This window comes from Odocoileus virginianus, unplaced genomic scaffold (assembly GCF_023699985.2).
Source record: "Odocoileus virginianus isolate 20LAN1187 ecotype Illinois unplaced genomic scaffold, Ovbor_1.2 Unplaced_Scaffold_1, whole genome shotgun sequence".
NCBI lineage: Eukaryota > Metazoa > Chordata > Mammalia > Artiodactyla > Cervidae > Odocoileus > Odocoileus virginianus.
The window spans coordinates 2,081,677-2,104,930 of record NW_027224263.1 but is presented as its reverse complement, the minus strand read 5'-3'; the positions used below and the strand labels follow the sequence as shown (position 1 = coordinate 2,104,930).

At 34.5% G+C, this 23,254-nt stretch overlaps 1 protein-coding gene and 1 non-coding gene across 2 annotated transcripts in view; both read right to left on the bottom strand.

Annotated features, from left to right (window-relative positions):
- COL4A5 (collagen type IV alpha 5 chain) overlaps positions 1-23,254 on the bottom strand; it is a 229,980-nt gene that overhangs the window by 84,835 nt on the left and 121,891 nt on the right. Inside the window, exons 5-19 of the mRNA XM_020898386.2 lie at positions 18,352-18,396; positions 18,202-18,264; positions 15,468-15,521; positions 15,118-15,144; positions 13,105-13,185; positions 11,079-11,141; positions 9,408-9,443; positions 9,184-9,225; positions 8,926-9,018; positions 7,486-7,539; positions 7,333-7,389; positions 7,005-7,049; positions 5,306-5,359; positions 3,319-3,360; positions 1,202-1,334 (exon numbers count right to left, since the gene is read on the bottom strand). Coding sequence (XP_020754045.1) covers positions 1,202-1,334; positions 3,319-3,360; positions 5,306-5,359; positions 7,005-7,049; positions 7,333-7,389; positions 7,486-7,539; positions 8,926-9,018; positions 9,184-9,225; positions 9,408-9,443; positions 11,079-11,141; positions 13,105-13,185; positions 15,118-15,144; positions 15,468-15,521; positions 18,202-18,264; positions 18,352-18,396 — 889 coding nt within the window. The remainder of the gene's footprint in view (positions 1-1,201; positions 1,335-3,318; positions 3,361-5,305; positions 5,360-7,004; positions 7,050-7,332; positions 7,390-7,485; positions 7,540-8,925; positions 9,019-9,183; positions 9,226-9,407; positions 9,444-11,078; positions 11,142-13,104; positions 13,186-15,117; positions 15,145-15,467; positions 15,522-18,201; positions 18,265-18,351; positions 18,397-23,254) is intronic.
- On the bottom strand, positions 8,065-8,169 carry LOC139033299 (U6 spliceosomal RNA). Its single transcript, XR_011485913.1, has one exon. It is a non-coding gene; the product is annotated as a U6 spliceosomal RNA (small nuclear RNA).

Here is a 23,254-nt window from a genome sequence, read left to right as displayed (position 1 = left end):
TAATAATTTTGTATTATTATTATTACTTTTGCTTTGTAATTCATAAGCTTTTTTACAGGGAAATACACCTTTTTTAAATAGCTAGAAGTTTTAACCATTAATTTTTCAAATATGCTTCTTGTCCTATTCTCTCTTTGAACTCCTTCATGTTGGATTTTGGGACATCTAGGTTTATCCTCTGTGTGTCTTACATTTTATTTCATATTATCTAACACTTTAAATTTTTTGCTATATCCTTGGAGAATTCCTTATCTGAAGTTTCCATACACAGTATGTCTTTGGTCCACTATCTTGAAGATAGAAATCCAAAGGGGATAGAAAGCAAAAGGGGACCCACAACTTATTCTCTTTCTTCTTGGCAGAAACACTGAGCATCACTCATCTCATCATGTTAACATTTTATTAGGCAAATATTTTTGATAGAAAAGTAACCATAATTTATTAAATACCTATGTGTGACAGATACTGTACAAGATTTTTTTTTTCAAATTTTACATGAGAGGTATACTATCACCTCATTTCAGAGAACATCCAAATAAACATGCTAAACAAGGGCAGTGCTCAATTAGCGGCCAAATTAGAAGTGCTCTACTCTACTGTGTATCTTCAATTAGGAAGTGATATAAAATTAGTACTGAGCTCCAAGGTTTTACTGCATAGCAAAATCACCATGGGGATTTCTAGGTAGATGTTTCTGGAATTCTAAGTGGATAGTGCTGTTTACTACATAAAAATACAGTAAATCTTACCTAACTAGGCATCATTAGCACAATGTTTCCTACCATAACAGCATGAAAGGTATAATGATTAATATTTGGGTCACAGTAATGTTTGGTGTAATTTATTAATAACAAAACAAAGAAATGGTATTTTTACGGTAAGATGACACTATTAAAGTAATTCTGATTTTTTTTAAAGTATACATGAGGAACCTGGAAAGATTATAGTAAGAGCTGAGGAGTTCCTGTCAATGGACAGGAGGCCTGGCGTTCTGTGATTCATGGGGTCGCAAAGAGTCGGACACGACTGAGTGACTGAACTGAACTGAATATATTATTAAATGATAATATACTTCCAAAAAAAAATACTTATGTGTTCTAGTGCCATGCTCACCCTGGAACTAGTATGATAATACTGTATACATGGATTAGTAAAGATACTATAAACACAAGGGTATTAAGTACAGTACAGTCTCATTTACCTGGAGGTCCAGGAAGGCCTGGTGGACCCTGAATTCCAGGAAATCCTCGATCTCCTTTATCTCCAGGCAAGCCAGGTAACCCAATGTTTCCTTTTTCTCCTACAGTTACACCAGTCCCAGGCCTAGGTATTACCTTTATTATGAAAGAAAAAAATAAAGGAATTCAAAGAGGAAGAGACTTGTTTTTCTGAAAATAACCTGGTAGGTCCATATGATTACAATGCATCATTTTCACAAAGTGTTCAGATGCAAAATTATTAAGATTACCTTACATAGATTGTGAGCAGCATGCTTCAACAGATTAGAAAATGTTCAATGTCAGTATCAATATTACCATCCACTTTAGCCCCAGGCTTACAGAGTTAGAATTATGTTTGATGTCTTCTTATCATTCAAATTCAATTCATTCCAATCACCTAAGCCTGATAATTCTTTGTTAAATAAGTCTCTCCAATTTGTTCCCTTCTTTCCTGTGACAGCATCTATTCTTACCTCATACTTAGACTAACAGAAACAACTCTGAGCTTTTCCCTTTAAATTCAAATCTATTACTAGGATACACTTCCTCAAAAAGCAATTTTTCTGTGTTACGTTTCCTGTTAGAGCACTCATAATTGCTCATTACTTCTTATTATATATTATGTTACTTTATAGCTTGGACTCTAAACATACTTCTCACTCCCAATACCTCTCTCATCTGTTTCATGTCCTGTTAGTTGTAGCAATGACTTTTTAGGAGAGTGAAGTCTGATTGTAACCACTTCATGCATCTTGCACATTCCTGCTTTTTCCTTTAAATATGCCATTCTAAATATCTATAATGCCTTCCCATAATCTTTCTCTTTGTCAACTCATATTTCTTTCTTCTTAAAAAGAAAAAGAAAAGTCATTCTTCCAGGAAGGCTTTATTAATTAAAATTAACTAGCCCTTTTTATCTTCTTAGAACCTCATGCCTAAAGAATTTTATATTAAATAATCTAATATAAAGAGGTTAACTTCATAGAGTTATAAAGGTAAAGTAAGCTTTAGCTTTAAGCAACTATCAGTCTGAGATAGAAATTATCACCTACTGGCAATATTCATCCTGGCTCTTTTGGATATAAGAAATATTCAGACAAATGGACATTTGTGGGACCTAGAATTTGGATGGTAGTTCATAGGGGAGCTATTGAACAGGATACACTCTCAAAATTTCCATTTCTTCTGATGCTCATCAAAATTCTATCATCTCATTTTTTAGAAAAATTATTTGTTAGAAAAGTAAAATTCTGATTTGAAAATGAAAGCAAATAAAAATTGTCTTAAGATCTTCTTTAAATATAATACATTCTCATCATTGGATTTGGTAAAGTACCAAGTATCAATATCTGAGACTCACTATGGACAAAAATAATTAAATAAACATTATTCCAATGTCTTATCATATAGGGTTTATGGCACTTGCCCCTTTGCAACTTTAGTGAAGTCTTAAAGCCAGGAGTCTTAGAAAATTTCAATGAAAGGAAAATCAATATGTCAACTGCAACAGAGATAGTTTATTTTTAATAATGAAAACATACGTGACTGGGATTTCATGATGAATACAGATATGACAGAAAAGTTGTAAACCCCTTAAGTATTCTTTTATAGGGCAGTTTCCTACATTTGTTATGAAGAACCCCTAGAAAGCACACACTCTGGGAAGAAAGAGGTGTGAATCAGACAATTACAAATTGAGAAAATCTATTAAGACCAAATCCATTTTTCTTCTGAGCCCTGCAGGGGAAAGGACCAATCCCTAGTTCCCCAAGTTTCTTTTTTTGAACCTTTGTAAGCAACACTTGCACCACCTGCTGGTTACTTGAGAAATGATTTGGCAATCATTATGCAAAAAAACCTAATACCATAATTTTGGAGCTTTATTATGGAGAAATAATACACAGGCAGACCAATACAAACACTTTGAGGTCAACCTCACTGAAGTTCTATATGTAAAGACTTTTAAGACAGGAGAAGTTGATAAAGACTTGGAATTTTGGGTTCTATGAGGAAAATGTATGGAGTATATAATTAAGATGCAAAATTTAAAATGCAGTAATAAATTTAATAAATAAAAACTGAAAGAAAAAAAACTTACAAGTCCAGGAGGCCCAGGTGGGCCAGTGTCACCTTTTTGACCCTATTCAATACAATTATACAATAGATTAGTAAAAATCACATGAAAACATCAATTTCCTTAAAAATATAACTGATAATTAAGATTCATAAAGACCTAGAAATCCATAATAAAAAATCTCAAAGAGAAATACAAAATGAGTTAATAAAACACTACTTTGCTAAGCTTAGGAAAACCTGTGCTGTTATGTCAGATTTACAAGCTATATGATGCTGACCAAATCAATTAACTTCTTTGCCTTATATATAGACCAGACTTCTAAGGTATTTCTAGCTGTAACATAGAGAAGACACTGAATTAAAAAATTGGTATTTCCAGAGCGAAGTAAGCCAGAAAGATAAAGACCATTACAGTATACTAACACATATATATGGAATTTAGAAAGATGGTTAACGATAACCCTATATGCAAAACAGAAAAAGAGACTCAGATGTATAGAACAGACTTGTGGACTCTGGGAGAAGGCGAGGGTGGGATGTTTCAAGAGAACAGCATCAAAACATGTATATTATCTAGGGTGAAAGAGATCACCAGCCCAGGTTGGGTGCATGAGACAAGTGCTCGGGCCTGGTGCACTGGGAAGACCCAGAAGGATCGGGTGGAGAGGGAGGTGGGAGGGGGGACCAGGATGGGGAATACATGTAAATCCATGGCTAATTCATTTCAATGTATGACAAAAAACACTGCAATGATGTAAAGTAATTAGCCTCCAACTAATAAAAATAAATGGAAAAAAATCGGTATTTCTAGAATCAGCTAAAATCTTTACCCCTTTCTTACATTTAGCCATGTCTTTTTCAAAAAACTTGTCAGGGGCATAAATTTAGTGTCATTTCCATTAGTGACAGATATTTTAAGCCTGATGAAGTTAACTATCACCAGGAACAGCTAATAAATCATAAATGGTTTGTGACTTTGCTCTTAGAATCTACTGAAAGACAAATTCAGACAAAACTGTTACCTGTAACCAGTAGCTACAACAGGTGAAGATCACAGTATTCAACTGCTATCCCACTGGCCACGACCCAAGAATAGGCAGACCTCTCACACCTCTACTTTCATTCGAGACTTATTCATAGAAACCTTTCATCTATCTATAAGCCTCTTTTAGTTCAAGGAGATACTCTGTCCTATAACTTCACATACAAATAGAAAAACAAAAGTTTATTCTTTGAGTATTTATTATCTTCCTTTATTCTAGTTGTGCCTCTTAAACCAGTCTAGAACTTGGATCTAGTTTAGAGATAAAATCACCATTAAAACACGTACCCTCTGGGTACATTCAAGTTTCTAACATGTTCCCGTCCCTGCAAAACAAAGCTTTTCATAGAAAGCAATTAAAAATCAGAGAGATTGGAAAAATGGATGTTTTGTGATCTGCTATAAATATGGGAATTGTGGGCTTCATACATTTTTTTCAAAGTCACTTTTTAAATAGGGAACTAAACAAATGACCTCAGTCAGGCTGCATGGCCAAATGAAAAAACAACAACCAACAACAACAAAAAACAACAAGCAATTAGTAACGAGCTTCCAGAGAATCTCATTGCCTAGAGAATGGAAATGTTTAGTGGCAACATTCTAAATTCACAGCTATAAACCTTTTTTAGTATGAGGACCTTACTAAAATAGTGCTGAATCCTCTTTCTGGAGAACAAAAGTTTTGCCGATACATGCTCAAAGTAAAGGCATCAGCTTTTAACAATGGAAATGCTAAAGTTAAACAATTCTCCATGTATTTCTATCACATGGACTGTGATTTAGGATAGTGAATGAAAATTTAAGGAATTGGTATAAGAGAAAAGGGGATAACATCAAAAGATGGATAAAGAAGGTATAGTTTGAATACAAAAGCTAGTTACTTAGAATTTTTTCATTTATAACTGGGATGAAAAGTATTGTGCTAACCAGAATAAAAGCAGTTCCCTCGACGTTTTAAAATTCTTACCTTTTCTCCATCTCTTCCTGGTTCACCAGGGTAACCAGGATCACCAGGCAAACCCTTTAAAAACACAGAAGACAGTGACATCAGCAAAAATGGTGGAAAAAGAACCTCCAAAATTCCTCTCCTCCATAAAAGCACCAAGGAAATTGACAAAAATGGTCAATCTTTTTAGAACTCTAGAAATTAAGCAAGGGTTTGCAGCAATCCAGGAAATGTATTTTTGGGGGAAAAAAGAGACTAAATCTTGGTAAGAACAAAGTGGTTTGTGGCTCTATTCCCATCACCCTTCCTCAGTTCCACAGCAGCCTTGAAAACCAACAGCTCACAATCAAGGTAAAGACCAGCAGCATAGCAGCAACTGGAAGGAAAAGAACCAGGCTGAAGCTTCTTCAAAGCCCCATCCCCACAGAATTGTCATTTCTGGTGGTTCCCAGAATATCCCATTACTTGACCTAATTTTACTTCTCCCAGTGCAAACAGAGAAAAGCCTTTTCCCTAGGGATATCTGTCAAAAACACAGGCAATATTGAACATCATGATTGCATAAATCATTGTTTCAAAAGAAGACAGGAACTAAGGTTCTGAATTGGAATCCCCTACTCTGGAGAAGGGAAAGGCTACCCACTCCAGTATTCTGGCCTGAGAATTCCATGGACTGTATAGTCCATGGGGTTGCAAAGAGTTGGACACAACTGAGCGACTTTCACTTTCACTTATGCCAGTTTATATATCTAAGCCATTGATGAAGCTACAGTTTGTAAGTTGAGGAGTGCCTGTTTAGCAAAATTATTTAGAAATCAATTTATCTGATTCTATTGAATATTTACAACTTCCAGTCTTATTAAGAATGCTCCCTTTCCTGCAGAGTAGTCTCCAAATTTCATCAAATTTTCTATCTGTCCTTGAAAACATCTTTTAACATCTATGGTGGATACTCCTGATACTAAGGCTGCCTGAAATAATGTTCCTGGACTTCCATATTTTTACTTGCCTCTTTTTTGGTAATAATTAGAATTATATGTCAAAACTTTAACTGGAAAAAGAAAACTTATGTTCACACAAAACAGTGTATGTGAAGGTTTTTAGCAGTTTATTCATGATAGTCAAAACCAGAAACAACCAAAATACCCTTCAATGAGTAAATGCATAAACCTTGGTACTGCATATAGTCATATAATGGTCAGGAATTAAAAGTGAATGAACTACTGATATACAATACAGTGTGTTATACTATGTGAAAGAATTCTGATTCAAACAGCTGTATATGCTATGACTCCACATTTTTATGACACTCTGGAGTCAGCAACATTACAGAGATGGAGAACAGGTCAGTTGCTTCAATGGACACTGGATGAGGGGAGGGGAGGGAATAACTATGAAAGATCATGAGAGAACTTTTGAGAGAGATGGAACTGTTTTTTATTATGGAGATTGTTACACAACTTACGTGCTTGTCAAAACACACAGAACTGTGCACCAAAATGATTCATTTTACTTTATACAAATCATATCTCAATAAATCTGACTTAAAAATCTGTCTTGAAAAACAGAAAAATTTCAAACTCATATTTAAAAGAGATGGAAAGGATAATTTCAATTCATTTAAACTATTTTCAAACCCAAGCCTCTTTGCCATCCTGCTTCTTTACCAACATGTACAAATGTTGCCATTTGGAGGGGAGGGTGGATTTTAAATACTCACTGGAATTCCTGGTTGGCCATTCTCTCCATCTTTGCCTGGTTTACCCTATTTAGGATTCAAGGAAATGTAATAATATAAATTTGTTATTTAAAAATATAAGGTCAAACGATATAACAAGCTTTCTTCCAGCCTGGGACTCTCTTCAGTAGACTTTCTGGACTTTAATGTTATAATAAATAAATAAATATGTCATTCATGCCATTTTGAGGGAATGAAGGCAGGATTTAAGAGGAAAAAATAAAATTATACACATGCACAGTGCATGAGTATGTGCGCAAAGACATGCTTAAAATTTTTTGCAAAGAATATTAGAAGCCATAACACTTACTCTTTTGCCAGGCTCTCCTTGCTCACCCTTCTCACCTTTCACACCACCTGGAGGACCCTATATACACAAGAGTAATTTTACATTGGTTCATGGAGTACTATGTGAGATTATCGATTTACATTAAATGATGCTAAAGAATTTTAGGTTACTTACTGGAGGACCACGTATCCCTGGGAGTCCAGGAGGCCCTCGGTCACCAGGAAGTCCCTATGCAGTGGTAGGGAAAAGGAAAGCAATATTAAAATTATTAGTACTGTTAGGAACAATTTTAACTAGCTGAACTACAGACTCATGTACTATAACCAAAGATATTTCAAATTCAAAGTTGAAATCTACTAGGCAAAAAAAAAATCTAGAGCCATCTTTGCCTATTTCAGTTAATTTTTAGTGTATGTACAAGCCAAGTTTTGAGGTAAAGAGCAAGAAAGCACTTCAAATTAAAGTATTAATGATTTTTATTCTTATAAAATATTTTGTAATAATATAATTTTATCTCCTCATCTACTCTAGTGCATGTATGCCAAGTCGCTTTAGTCATGTCCAACTCTTTGCGACGCCATGGACTGTAGCCTGCCAGGCTCCTCTGTCCATGGGATTCTCCAGGTATGAATACTGGAGTGGATTGTCAAGGGCATCTTCCTGACCCAGGGATCAAGCCAGGATCTCTTATACCTCCTATATTAGCAGGCACATTCTTTACCACTAGTGCCACCTGGGAAGGCCTCCCCCTGCCAAAATATGGAATACTTCACGAATTTGCATGACATCCTTATGTAGGGGCCATGCTAATCTTCTCTGTATCATTCCAATTTTAGTACATGTGCTGCCGAAGAGAAGTAATTTATCAGTAATACCATCTTTCTCCCTGAATATCAGTGAAATGTAGAGAACGTGGTCATCTAAAACAGTGACAATCTATCTTACCATGACTTAATTTTGTACATAAAGGCATTATTCATAATAGCCAAAAATGGGAAAAAAGTCAAGTGTCCATCAACTGATGAATTAATAAACAAAAATGGGGAATACACATGCAAAGGACTATTAACTCAGCCATAAAAAGGAACAAAATACTAATACACACTACAACATAGATGAACTTGAAAAGATTATAATAAAAAAAAGAAACTAGAGAATATCATGTATGATTCCATTTATATAAAATGTCCAAAAATAGGCAAATCTTTGGAGCCAAGAATTAAATCAGTGGTTTAATATAATTAAACTTTCAGGATTTGAAAGTTTAGGGAAAAATATTAAGTGATAACTAATAGGTGTGGGGTTTTGTTCAGGGAGCTCATGAAAATGTTCTAAAATCAGATTGTAGTGATTGTTTGACTATCTTGTGAATGTATTAAATAAATGTAATTGTACACTTTAAATGGGTGAATTTTACAGTATATAGAGTATATCTCAGTCAAGATATTTTAAAATTTTAATTATTTCTTTTTTTTTTTTTAAATTTTAATTATTTCTAATCCTTGTTCTTTCAAAAAGACTATCACAAATAACCTTATTCCAGCTTGTAATGCATTTTAATGGAATGCCACTTTCATAGCAAGATATTCATTGATTTCCTCCCTACATACTCACCTGATCTCCTTTCTGAAACTCTACATCGATTGGTCTTTTTTGTTCACTGATCTGCCCAGGTGGCCCAGGGGGGCCCTGAAGACCTTGCTCACCCTGTTTGCAAGATAAAATAAGTAAAGTAATATCTCACAGTTTAAACAGACAATAATATAATATAACATGCAAGCTAATTTAGTTGAAAGAAGGAAAAAGACAAGTTCAAATGACTGTGAAAGAAAAAAACTGAGGGTTGAATAATCAACTTTTTTCTCTACTCACCTTCTCACCCTTGGGTCCCTGGAAATTTAAGCCCATATTCCCCTGAAGAGAGAGATTTGAATTTAAAACCTCATTGACTATGGCAGAAACCAACACAATATTGTAAAGCAATTTTCCTCCAATTAAAAAATAAACAAATTAAATAAAAAACCTCACTGACAATAACAACAACAATGAAAAAATCCATACCAAATAAAAGATGTTAAAAGAAGAAAGAAAATTACCTTTGGTCCTGGAAGTCCTGGTGGGCCAGGAGGGCCCTAAGAGTGAAAGACACAGAAAAAGGAAAAAAGAGTTATATTAATGAGCATATTAAAAATAAGTTGGTTTCATAGAAGTAAGGACTGAAAAAAGTCCTTTAAAATAATATTTCCTGAGGTTTTTTTCTCATTGTTTTCTTGTCAGAGACACATATTTAAATTGATTTTAAAAAACTAGATGATAGCGGTGACTTCTCTTGACAGGCTACAAATGGGTGAGGGAAGAAATGCGAGGATGGGTAGAGGCCGTGGGGTAGCACTCATGCCAAAAATCAATGCAAAAATTAATCTCAACAAATATCAAACTTATCATATCAGAATTATGGGTTAAACTTAGGTACCATTAGACAATTAACTGTCCAGTTCTAAAAGGCGTGTGTTTACTTCTTTAATGCAATTTGATTTTATATGATATTTGTATATTTGAGAATGTTTTAAGGTTTGAAAAGTTAAATTGGCATTTGTCTGTCCAGGGATATTACCTCCTGATGTCAACTGATCTATTTATTCACATATTACACCTTGGTAGCATTTCTAAGACGTTGAATCAAGGTTAATTGCAGGGACATTAAGAACAGAGCCAATGTGTTATGTGGTCACAAGAATTAAGGAAATTCAAGGCGTAACAATACACCTAGGGTCGGCCAAGGTTGTAATAGAGTTCGGAAAAAGTGCCATGCTCCAAAATCTCATGTTTTGCAAGATAGTTACAACTAAAACAAACTAAACAAAGAGGTTTTCTAATCCTCTCCTGAAGATTTCTAAGAAAGTAGAAATTACAATCTTTTTCTGGTAGATCTTCTAGTATTTATCAAACATTATTTCATTATTTCTTTCATTCATGAATAGAGGACCAATGGTCACAAGCAAAAATGTATAGTCTATAAAGGTATAATGAAAACTGTCATTTAAATATATGATAGATGAGAGATAGAGTGGCACATGAGAAATTACTTTGAAGTACAATTTTCTTGCCCTTTTAACAGGGCAACAGTACAGTTCTAAGTTTAAAATATGACTTAAATGAAATTTAAGTATTTCAGGGGTAAAAGTACTTACAATTTATTAGAGTAGAAATATAAGTGACGATACAGGTAGTAAAGAACCTGTATAAGTTTTTGCTTCTTTCCTGGGGAATAAAAATCCTTATCCCATTTCAGAGTGATTCACTACCCTCACCAATCCTACTGTTCTGTCACAGGTCCTTAAGAAATGAAAGCTGATGTTTTGTGTGTGTGTGTGTGTGTGTGTGTGTGTGTGAATATCTATTTTTATTCCTTTTTAACAGAAAACTGCATCTTGAAGAAACATGTTTCATCAAGTGACTTAAGAATTGCCTTAGAAGACTTCATAAGATGGCCCCAGAAGTGACTTCAAATCTGACACATCAAGAGTTAACCACCAAGATACTTTATTTTAAATCTTTCCTTTTGTGTACCTCATTCTTTCCATCTATAAAATGGAGCTATTATTTAGCATATATATTATTCACCATAACACTATAGAATCTCCTATATAAGAAAACTTAAGAAAACTATAGATCAAATTTATTATATTTTCAAGTAGTACAAATAATATTAGTATTTGTAAAATGAAAGACAAGGAGGAGAAATGAAATGACAGAAGGAAGCTCACCATCAAACCTGGTGGTCCTGGGGGACCAATTGGCCCTGGTATACCAGGGGGACCAGCTGGGCCCTGTTATAAAGAAAGTAAAGAAAAGGATAAGAAAAAAAACTTGTATAAAGAACTAAAAGGGTGAAATTTAAGTTTAGTTGCTAGAATTCTGTTCTACAAGTCTATAATTCTGAAGTACTATAAGCAGAATTTTAAAATGTAGAATAAAAGGATTGAATGACTATAAAGAAATTCAACTAAACAGAATGAATGCAGTTTTTAGAGAACTTATGTTTTACAGTGGTACACAATAAATATGGGACAAACATATACTAAGGAAGTTTTAAAATGTGAAGCAATAAAGATGGCCATTTAGTGGAGCTTTTATGCTAGAAATGGGAAGGGAAAGCCTACTAGTTTCAAGGTGGCTTCTCTAATTTTAAAATAAAAGTAAATAAGATTAAACACAAAGAGGGAAGTGAGAAAAACTGGGACAAAAATTAAAGGAATGATGTAACTGTTGTGGAACATAATTTGGCATCTTAATAAGCTGAAAATTTGACTGCCTTGAAATCTAGCAATTTTATATCTGGATATAAATTCTGGGTTATTTTATAATTTAAAAAATCTCCAAACAACCCAAATATCCAACAACAGGAGATCAGAGAAACAAATTCTAGTATATCAAACAATGGACTGTAACATGGAAGTGAAACTGAATGAACTGAGGTCATATACAATAATATGGGTGATCTTAACATATCAAATAGAAAAAGTTGCAGAAAACTACACATACATTTTATATTACTTTAAAAGCTAAATACTCTTGTTTAATGATATACGTGCATGTAATAAAACTACTTTTAAGAAGAAATGGAATGCAGAAGGATGTGACTGCCAAGAAAGGTTGATTGAAAATTACAACGTTCTAGTTCTTAAAAACTGCATTGGGTTCATAAGTGCTCATTGGGTAATTATGCTTTATAACCTACATATGCTTTGCATGTACTCTGCTATATTTTCTTTTCTTTTTTTTTTTTACTGAGCAAATAATTTTATTTTTTTTTCATTTATTTTTATTAGTTGGAGGCTAATTACTTTATAATATTGTAGTGGGTTTTGTCATACATTGACATGAATCAGCCATGGATTTACATGTATTCCCCATCCCGATCCCCCCTCCCACCTCCCTCTCTACCCAATCCCTCTGGGTCTTCCCAGTGCACCAGGCCCGAGCACTTGTCTCATGCATCCAACCTGGGCTGGTGATCTGTTTCCTGCTATATTTTCAAATATAATACAGTAAAATTTAGAAAATATTGGTAATACTTAAGAACATATAGATGGGTGATATCAAGTATGTATTAAGGTGATTTATGAAAAAAGTCCCTGACATTGTATCTTAGTGATCTTAGAAAGAACTTAGTGATCTTAGAAAGAACTGATTTTTATTTTTGGCAAAAGGAGCAATCCTCATGAAATATAAACCTTAAAAAAGTTAATTCCCTAATCTATAAATCCCCAAAAGTTGTTGTCATCTCTGTGTATGTTATGTGTAGCCTGACACAACAATTTTTCTTAAGATTACACTTGACATTCACTATACATATATTTTATTCTTTCAGCCTTCAAAATATGTTAATACATTATGCATAACTGGTAATGTTATAAATGAATTCTTCAAATACCTTGAATGGGAAACCTGCAATTTTTAATCAGACTATTTACTCCTACTACCCTATTGATCTCCACAGCACAGAAATAAGACTATATAGAAGGCTGTTTCTTCTGCAAAACTCTGAAACAAAAATTTCCATGGAAACTGGATTTGAAAGGTAAAAGAACAAGCCACACTTCTTAAAAAGCTCCCTGGTCAAGACTGCTTTTATTTTCACATACAACATACCTGCCATGTCTATCAAACCTCAGATGCTAATTTCTATAATGAAAATAGAGAATACTATAAGGCTGAGGATTAAAAAAAAAGTGATGCTGTGCTCTGATTTAATCAACAGGGCAAAGAAGAAAGTCAGCAGATGCTTACTTGTATTCCAGGAGGACCTGGATATCCTGGATTACCCTTTGGTCCTGGCAGTGATGACATAATTATACTACCTGCTTCTCCCTGAAAGAAACCATAAGTGGTGATTGTAAGTAATAGTTATAATACAGGAAAGCTGGCCAGAATACAAAAAATGAACTAAGCATTCAATTTGTCACATAAGTGTCCTCAAAGATTTAGGCAACCTCAGTAGTTAAATGAATACATTTACTGTTCAAAGGAAAATGAGGAAGTGGGTACAGTACATGGAAGTACAGTCAATTTGTTAAGAACCTGTCATACCTTTGGTTACTCATTCATGAAAAACATTAAATATTAATATTTGCCAAGAATTGTGTTAGGCTTTGGATGCTTCATAGCAAAGAAGATAAAACAAGACACCTGTTCTCACTGTGCTAATAATATACTGGGGAAATTCATATCATAACATGTAAACAAATAAGATGATAAAATTTTCTGTTTAGGACTATAAAGGAAAACTACATTGTACATGATAAAGAAATGGTGGAGAACAATCACAGAAATGATAATCATGTGATGTCCTAGAGGGGCTAACTATCATTATAATGGAGATCATATTACAATATATAAACTTATCAAATTAACATGTACACCTTAAATTTACACAATGTTATATGCCAAATATATTTCAATTTAAAAAAGAAATAGTGGAGAGAATTTGTTTGGGCAGTGAAGAAGGGCAATCTATGAAGGAGACATTCAGGCTGAGATCTAAAGGATCATGAATCAGCCAGGAGAAGATGGGGGAAGAGCATTAGGCAATGTAAGCAGCATGAACAAAGGACCCAGAAAGGGATGAATCTGGCACATTCAAATAACTTAATGCAGACTGGTGTGATCAGTGAGCCCAAGGAAAAGCGGCTTAGGGATAAGGCTGGAAATGTGGGGCAAGGACCAGAATACTCAGCTCTTACAGGCCATAGAAAAAAATGTGGACTTTATCTTGGATGCAGTGGGAAACCCTTGAAGGTTTATAAGGAGAGAAATTAAATTACTGATTTATATTTTAAAAAGATCATTCTTGGCTGCTTTGTATAGAGTAAATCATGCTGGGAGGTGAGGGGTACAAAAAAGAAACTAGTTAAGAGGCTACTACACTAATCCAGATGAGGCATTATGGTTAGTGTGCTGGCAGTGGAAATGAAGAAAAAGTAGATGAATTTTAATATATATACTTACAGGCAAAATTAGCAGTATTTAGAGATAGTATGCAATGAGGAGATGTGAGAAGGAGTAGAAAATGCAAATACTAACTCTCAGGCTTTGGTACATGTAAAAGTGTACATGGTATACAGTGATACAAATTTTAGAGATGAGGAAAACAGAAGGAGGAAAAGGTTTACTTGGGGGTCTGGGTTAACTCTGAGGACATTAATTTGAATGTCTGGGAGATAAGTCAGGAGATGTCAGGGAAAAAGTTTAATGCATGCATGTAACTCAGAAGAAAACTCTGTTTTAGAGATAGAAATGTAGGTGTTCCATAACTAGACAGCAATCAATACCATGAGCATTAATGATATTGCTAGGCATAGAAGGGAAGAAGGGGTCAGGACTGTGTCTTGATGCTTGCTAGATAGAATAACATGAACTTGCATAGAAGACTGAAGAATGACTGGAGATGCAGAAGAAAGATTAGGAAAAGGGAAAGAATATTTCCAGAATATTCCCTCGCAGAAGCCAGAGGGAAAGAATATTTCCAGAGGGAGCAGGTGGTCAACTGAATCAAAATGTAACAAGGAAGGTATCAAAAAGAACTGTGAGGGTGATATACACATTTGCAAGCATACCAGCCCATAAAAGGTACTTGAAACCACAAGAACAAAGGAGAATACTTAAGGAGAGCTCATAAATGTGCACCTGTGCAACTTCTAGAAGCATCCATTTTAAGATAGAAGTCAGAGACATCTGACTGAAGATGCAGGCTTTCCAAATACTTTATTTAAAATGCTTACCTTTCCAATATGAGATACTTACCTTCATGCCTGGGATCCCAGGAGGTCCCTATTATTAAAAAGAAAAGGAATTATATGAATGAGAGGGGAGGGAGCAAGCAAAATTGAAGAGGTTGCTATAAAACCATTCTGAAGAAAAGGTATCTTAAGATACTTAGAGATGACATTTATATTAAATATGCACTACAGAGTCATTGCTTTTACCCAGCAGAAAGCTCTATGCACTACTAACTTCTTTTCTTAAAAAAATCATTTTACTTTATTACTTTGAAAAGTACTATTTTGTTCCATAAAAATGCACTGAGCTCACTTTGTACACTTCTGCTTATGTTAATTCCTGTGTTCATTATAATTCCAAATTTTATAACTTACTGGAGGACCCTGTAAACCGGGAAAACCGGGACTGCCTGGAAATCCACGTTCTCCCTAGAAGGAGTTAAAAATAAAAAGAATGGAGGAACAAAAAACAAAGCATCATTATAGCAACAAACAATAACTTACTGAAAAAATTTCTGCAAAATTCACTTTGAAACATTCCAGATTGTCAAAAATTCATTAGCCTTCACTTTTCAATTACCTTGATAACAACTATCCATATCAAATCAACCTTCTAAGATACTTTTATCTCCACTCATGAATCCCAATCAGAAATAAAGGAAAAAAATCTTCTACTTTAGTCATTTTCTTCTGACAAATCCATTTTGAGAGAATCATACCACAGATTCCTGTCTATCATCACATTTAATAGTTAATGATCTGCTCCAATTTCCTGCCCATGTATTATATAGATTCATATTTTAACTGCCCCATTGCTTTTTTCTTTTATTGTAAACTATTTCAAATTATTTTTGTAAAGAGGAAAAGATGGTAAGAAAGAATGCCATTAACATCACCAAGAGTACAATCATAGCAATAGTTTTAGCAATTTCAGGTCATTATGTTCTCTAGGCACCCAATTTTTCTCACTCCCTATTGTAAAGTACTAATACGGACATTTGGTTTAGAAAACAAAAGCTACAATGGCTGTAGAAGAACCCCAATGCAACCTCCTTTCAAATACCCATGTGCTGTAGTACTTCTAAAAACATCCTTGTCAGAGGCTTAAAAGAGTAAATGATACAGCTATGTGCCTTTGACTTATTGTCCAATATCCCTTTCTCCACCACTTTTTACAGATGGAAAAAATAAGCCCAGACAGAAAGGAAGTGGCCTGTACATCGAGTTTAGAAAACAGAGAGCAAAAGAATCCATATATTTTGACTCCATCTCTAGGGTTCATTCAATTAGTTACATAGTTAGAAATATAAGAATCCATTTAATCTGCAGGTACACATAATGCTTTTTTCAGGCCAGTATTCTGGAGTGGGTAGCCTTTCCCTTCCCTAAGGGATCTTCCCAACCCAGGGATCAAACCCAGGTCTCTTGCATTGCAGGCGGACTCTTTACCAGCTGAGCCACAGGGAAGCCCAGTTACAGTTAGAAATATAAGATTCCATTTAATCTGCAGGTGCAGATAATGCTTTTAAAAAATTTTGTTGCTTACATAATTGGAGGGGACTCAAATGCAAACGAATCATGAGATCTGCTAAGGTGTTGCCTTAACAAGAAAAGAAAAAGATCCCTTTAATCACATAGCATACTATACTCATTGTAGATATATCTGGTCTTAATTAAAACTTTGGCTAGTGGTCTGTTTGTTGCTCAAGACATGCTAGCAAAAAACAATCAAATTACCAGAATAGGCACATGAATGTAGCCTGCTTTAACATGCAATATGCCATGCAAACTAACACCATGTTGGTCCTATCACTGTAAGGTTGCTCCAAGCAAAAATGAAAAACACAAGTAAGCCTCACAAATCCAAAATCAGAATATTATTATTATTAGTGGCAAGGATGACACTGACTTGGAAAAATATTGGAGGTAACAATAACTTTATTGCCTACAAGTATACACTACAATGATTATCATAAAATGTGATGGCCTGCATAATGCAAAATAGTTTGTTCAAGTTATTTTAAATATGCCCTAATATAAAATATGACAAAAGTCATTAATTAGAAAGATCTATGGTATTTCAGAATAGTTTCACAGAGCATTATGTGCAATATTGAAATATCAAAAGGATACACAGAAAATAATATTTCATTAACCTATAGGAAAAGGAGAAAAGTGAGGGAATAAGAAATGGAAACAAATACTTGTAAGCTTTTAAAGAGCAAATTTTCCTCTCTTTTTTTCTTGCTCTCACTTTATACTTAATCCAAATACTTGGATTTAGTCTTGACTAAAGAAAAGAAGGCCAGGAAACAATGTTTGTAGCATATGACACTTTATTTTAACACTTGTTAAATTCATTATTTTCTATGATGGAGAAGTTTCAGGTTTCATACTAATAGTTTATAGTAAAAACTGATGTGGTGTATTATATATAGATTTTTAGGATTCTTCTTCAGGAAGTTATTAGGCAAGATAAAAAAGTTTAAGAATATGAAAGATTTGAAAATTTTAAGTGTACCTAGTTTAAAAAAAAATCAAAGCTGATGAATGACATTCACAAGTATTACTCTTAACTGATAATATAGACACACACACACACATATATATATGTGTTTATATGTATAAACATATATATCCTAATTCCTTTTTAACTTTCATTTCATTCATTGAAACATGTATACTATCATATGTGAAATAGATTGCCAGTCCAGGTTTGATGCATGAGACAGGGTGCTCAGGTCCAGTGCACTGGGATGGGGATGGGGAGGGAGGTGGGAGGGGGGGTTCAGGATGGGGAACAGATGTACACCCATGGCTGATTCATGTCAATGTATGGCAAAAACTCTCATTCTACTTAACACTAAAACACAAAAGGGATTTGGTAGGTAATCTTCAACTCAGTGCAATATCCCAACTAATTATACAGGCTTAAAGAATTACTGATGTTTCAGTATATTGAAAATGTTAACTCAGAACATACCCCATGTCTGTCCTAGATATGAAGCTACTATATCTCTTCTTTGACATTCTCGATATTGATTCCTTGAAATGTTTAAGTTCATTATTACCTAGCATATTGCCTAAGATTAAGTCAAATAAATCTCACCTTGGTTCCATTGCATCCAGGGATACCCTGAGGTCCTGGGGCCCCATCATGGCCTGGCATTCCCTTTGAAAGGGGATATAACACATGTATAATATTTCTTAGATTACTGTTTTAAGAGATTTTAAAAATAAGAAGCCAGATTCTACTTACAGGAAGACCTGGTGTCCCTGGAAATCCAGGAAGTCCAGGAGGACCCTATAAAAAGAAATAAATAACAATCAATGACAATAAAATAATATTCAACCTAAGGGAATTATGAAAATTACATTTAACAGCAATGGACAAAATATGTTTCATTGATTATTACCACTCATTCTTTTTTAAACACTATAGAAAAAACTATACATGTTTAAAATCTCTTTTATAGAAACCTATAGAAGATACTCCTATTTGGGTGAGTTGTTTTAATTGTCCTTAGTTCAGTTCAGTTCAGTCGCTCAGTCATGTCCGACTCTTTGTGACCCCATGGACTGCAGCACACCAGGCCTCCCTGTCCATCACCAACTCCTGGAGTTTACTCAAACTCATGTCCATTGAGTCAGTGATGCCATCCAGCCATCTCATCCTCTGTCGTCCCCTTCTCCTCCTGCCTTTAATCTTTCCCAGCATCAGGGTCTTTTCAAATGAGTCAGCTCTTCACATCAGGTGGCCAAAGTATTGGAGTTTCAGCTTCAGCATCAGTCCTTCCAATGAATATTCCAGGACTGATTTCCTTTAGGATAGATTGGTTGGATCTCCTTGCAGTCCAGGGGACTCTCAAGAGTCTTCTCCAACACCACAGTTCAAAAGCATCAATTCTTTGGCGCTCAGCTTTCTTTACAGTTCAACTCTCACATGCATACATGACCACTGAAAAACCATAGCCTTGACTAGACGGACCTTTGTTGGCAAAGTAATGTCTCTGCTTTTTAATATGCTGTCTAGGTTGGTCATAACTTTCCTTCCAAGGAGTAAGCATCTTTTAATTTCATGGCTGCAGTCACCATCTGCAGTGATTTTGGAGCCCCCCAAAATAAAGTCTGTCACTGTTTCCACTGTTTCCCCATCTATTTGCCATGAAGTGATGGTCCAAATGCCATGATCTTAGTTTTCTGAATGTTGAGCTTTAAGCCAACTTTTTCACTCTCCTCTTTCACTTTCATCAAGAGGCTCTTTAGTTCTTCTTCGCTTTCTGCCATAAGGGTGGTGTCATCTGCATATCTGAGGTTATTGATATTTCTCCTGGCAGTCTTGATTCCAGCTTGTGCTTCATCCAGCCCAGCATTTCTCATGATGTACTCTGCATAGAAGTTAAATAAGCAGGGTGACAATATACAGCCTTGATGTACTCCTTTCCCAATTTGGAACCAGTCTGTTGTTCCATGTCTAGTTCTGTTGCTTCTTGACCTGCATACATATTTCTAAAGAGGCAAGTCAGATGGTCTGGTATTCCCATTTCTTTAAGAATTTTCCACAGTTTGTGGTGATGTAGGAGCAGGCAAATTGCTGGATGAAATGTCTGTTCTAAAAAACAAAGTGATTCTCCCAGGTTTGTGATGAATCCTGAATACAGCAGGGTATGGATAAGTGGCAAATACTGATATATCTGCCTCCGAGAACATCAATGTGATCACCCCCAAAATCTTAATCAAATATCCCTGTCAGGATTGGAAAAAAAATACAAGTTTGACAAAATTCTCTGTAGGTAAGGCTATGAAGAAAAGGTACTCTCAGACAACTACTAATGGGATTTAAACACCATGGAGAGAAATTTGGAAATATCTAACAAAATTACACATGTATTTATTTACTCTTTGAGGCAACTCATTTTAAGAAATCTGTCCCAAAGGCACATAAGAAATTATAAAATATGAAATCCAAGGTTACTGACTGAATTATTGTAGCTGAAGTTTAGAAATGGACATATAACCAGAATTATAGCTGAAGGTTAGAAACAAGGCATGCATGTGTGCCCAGTCATGTCCAACTCTTTGTGACCCCATGGACTGTAGCCCACCAGGCTCCTCTGTTCATGGAATTGTCCAGGCAAGAATACTGGAGTCGGCTGCCATTTCCTTCTCCAGAGAACAAATAGGGACATGAATAAACAAACTAAGGTATATCTGCATAATAAAAAACTATGCAGCTTTAAAAAGAATGTGGAAGATCTCTGTACCCTGAAATACATACTGATCTCCAGGATGGAATGTTAAGTAAAAGAAACAAAGTTTAAGTAGTGTATATAATATACTACCTTTTTATAACAAAGGTAGTGATACTAAACAGTGAAAGATAAACAGAAAATGAAAAATAATTACCTCTGGGGGAAAGAGAAAAGAGAATGGGGAGATGGTAAAGAAGGATGGGAAGCATCTCTGACTATACCTAGTCTTATAGAACAATGCACTTATTTTAAATAATGAAAATTTTAAAAAAAGGTAAAAAGGAAATCATCAAGAATCGAAAGCAAACTGGAACCAATGAACCTAAAGTACACTGAACTGTGGACAGTGACCATACATAGAAGAAAACTACTTTTGACTGAAATGAGTCAATTCAAAGGGGATAAAAAACAGCAAAGAAATAATTAGTGGCAGTTAAGATTTCTACTATTACTTTTAAAATTGAAATGTTTATTTTGTTTATTTGTATATTGTTATTTTGAAGTCATTATAGCTATACTGTAGGACAAAGGAATTAATTATATTAATATCATTGGTAAATGAAGATTTTCATGTCAGAGAGAGAAAGGTGGCAGGGGGAGAGAACAAGTATAAAAAAAATTTTATTTTAAAAGTTCCATTGGAAGTAATAATATGAACTCATATTTTTTCTCTTAAAAAAATACATATTTCTTAACTTTGTCCCCTTAAAATATATCAAAACAGTGAGAAAACTAGTAGCAATGAACACTCCTTATATTCAGACTGTGGAATCTAAATCACTGAAAGAATCTGTAATCAGAGACGTGGTCAATTCCAGATCTAGAGAGGACATGCATAAGATAAGCCTGAAGGGTCTTATGTCAGAAAGCAAAGAAATTATCAAAGATCAATAGGGTTTTGTCAATAGGACAAATCACAGGGGCCAACTTGAAGAGGCTCCCACAGACAAAGATGAAATAATCTGAGCTTCAAAAAGAATAATGAGTACAAGTGATTGAAACACAGAAATTCCATGTGTTTCTAATGATAAATTAAAAAAACCTTCCTTGATCATCACTCGAAGTTGCCAGTATACAAACTCATTACCCCACTAGAATTCAGTTGATAAATTAGAATTCAAGTTAATAAATTTAGAATTCAAGCTATTCAATGAAGGATTGATAGACTTTTAAAACTTACCATTTTACAACTCCAAATGAAAAAAAAAAAACAGAAAACAGAAAACAAAAACTTGGATCTAACCAATGATCATGGATGGATGCTAAACCACTATGTGAAAGTTGATGGGGAGATTTTGGTGGCAGAATCAGGCTCATACATCTGAGACCACTGACCAAATTTAGCATCAAAAAAGTGGGATAGACAGATGTTTGTGCCATGAGATGTAATTCAACAGTAAATATACAGCACTACCTATAAAGTATTGTTGTTCAATTTTTTTTCATTTTTTATCAATATAGTTTATATACAGTAAAATGTACACATCTTAAATGTACAGATTTTTCTTTATTCCTAGAAAGTTCTCTAGTGCCTCTGCTAAGGCAATCTCAAAGTTGCAGGAAACATGGGGGACAGAGAAATAATTTAAATGACATCATGAGGAAACAGTCAGGCAGATCCAGATTGTGGAACACAGTACAATACCATGATCCAGTTTCTTCAATGGCATAATAAAAGAGGCTTAAGAAATACATCAAGCAAATGCAATATGTGGAACCTTCCTGGATCCTGGTTTGAACAAACCAATTGCAAAAGGAAATCTTTGGGACAACTGAGAAAACCTGAATATGGACTGAATTTTAAAGGATACTGAAAAGTTTTTGCTAAGTTTTTGAGGTGTAATAATGGCATAATGTGGTTATCAGTTCAAGAAACATAATATTCATTGGTGGAATGATGATGTGAGGGATTTACTTTAAAATATTACAGGCAAGAGTGGTGAGGTATAGATGAAACAAAGTTGTCAAAATGTTGATAGTTTTTAAAGCCAAGTAATGACTTCATGGGGGTGTCATTGTAATATCAATATATTCTCTGCAAATTTGTGTATGCTTTAAATTTTCCATAATAAGTCGTTTAAAATCTGCATGCCAACAGCTGCCTATGAGCTGAGACCTGAGGATGCAGGAACTATCAGGCCACCGAGTTCTAAGCACTCTCAGACACTTTAAAGTGCAAAGTGATAGAGTGGACAGATTTTTTTAGTCTCAGCAGTACTTAGGACATAGTTAATGGTAGCTATAGCTATTAAGATATATGTTATGATTATTATGAACAGCTTTAATAGTATATTGATATTCGGTTATGACAGAAAAACACAGAAGCATGTCTGCTAAAAAAATGTTAAGGGTTTTGAGTTTCTTCCCTGCTTTTCCACTGCTCTACCTACACCAGTCAAAAGTAGCACATAAGGCAAGCTACGTGTTAAGACGTATATAGCAAATGGAATATTTTAAATATTTATGTAAAATGTATACATCTACTAAATTTCTGGAGATCAGAGGATCAGAATGTTTTTCTTTGTAATACACGTAAATATGCTAAGCCACCACCCATATATTCTATATTCAAATTCAGCGACTTGTCAATCTATGAACACAGAATTTCAGAGCTAAAAGAGACCATGGAGATTGTCTTGTTTGACTTTCTAATTTAACAAGTGAAGAAACTGAGGCTCAGAAAAGTTAAATATGGTTTTCCAAAAGCCAGTACTATTTATAAACTATAGTTTCCTTCCAAATCTAAAACACACTGAAAAGTATATGTCTACTTAAAAGCTTTTCAGAAAAATTACACTAAATGTGTACTTAAATTTTCAAACACATCTTGAATTCGAGAACATTAAAACTTGAAAAATCATACATCTCAGAACTGATAAAACACTGTATTCTTCCAAAAATGGTTATTCT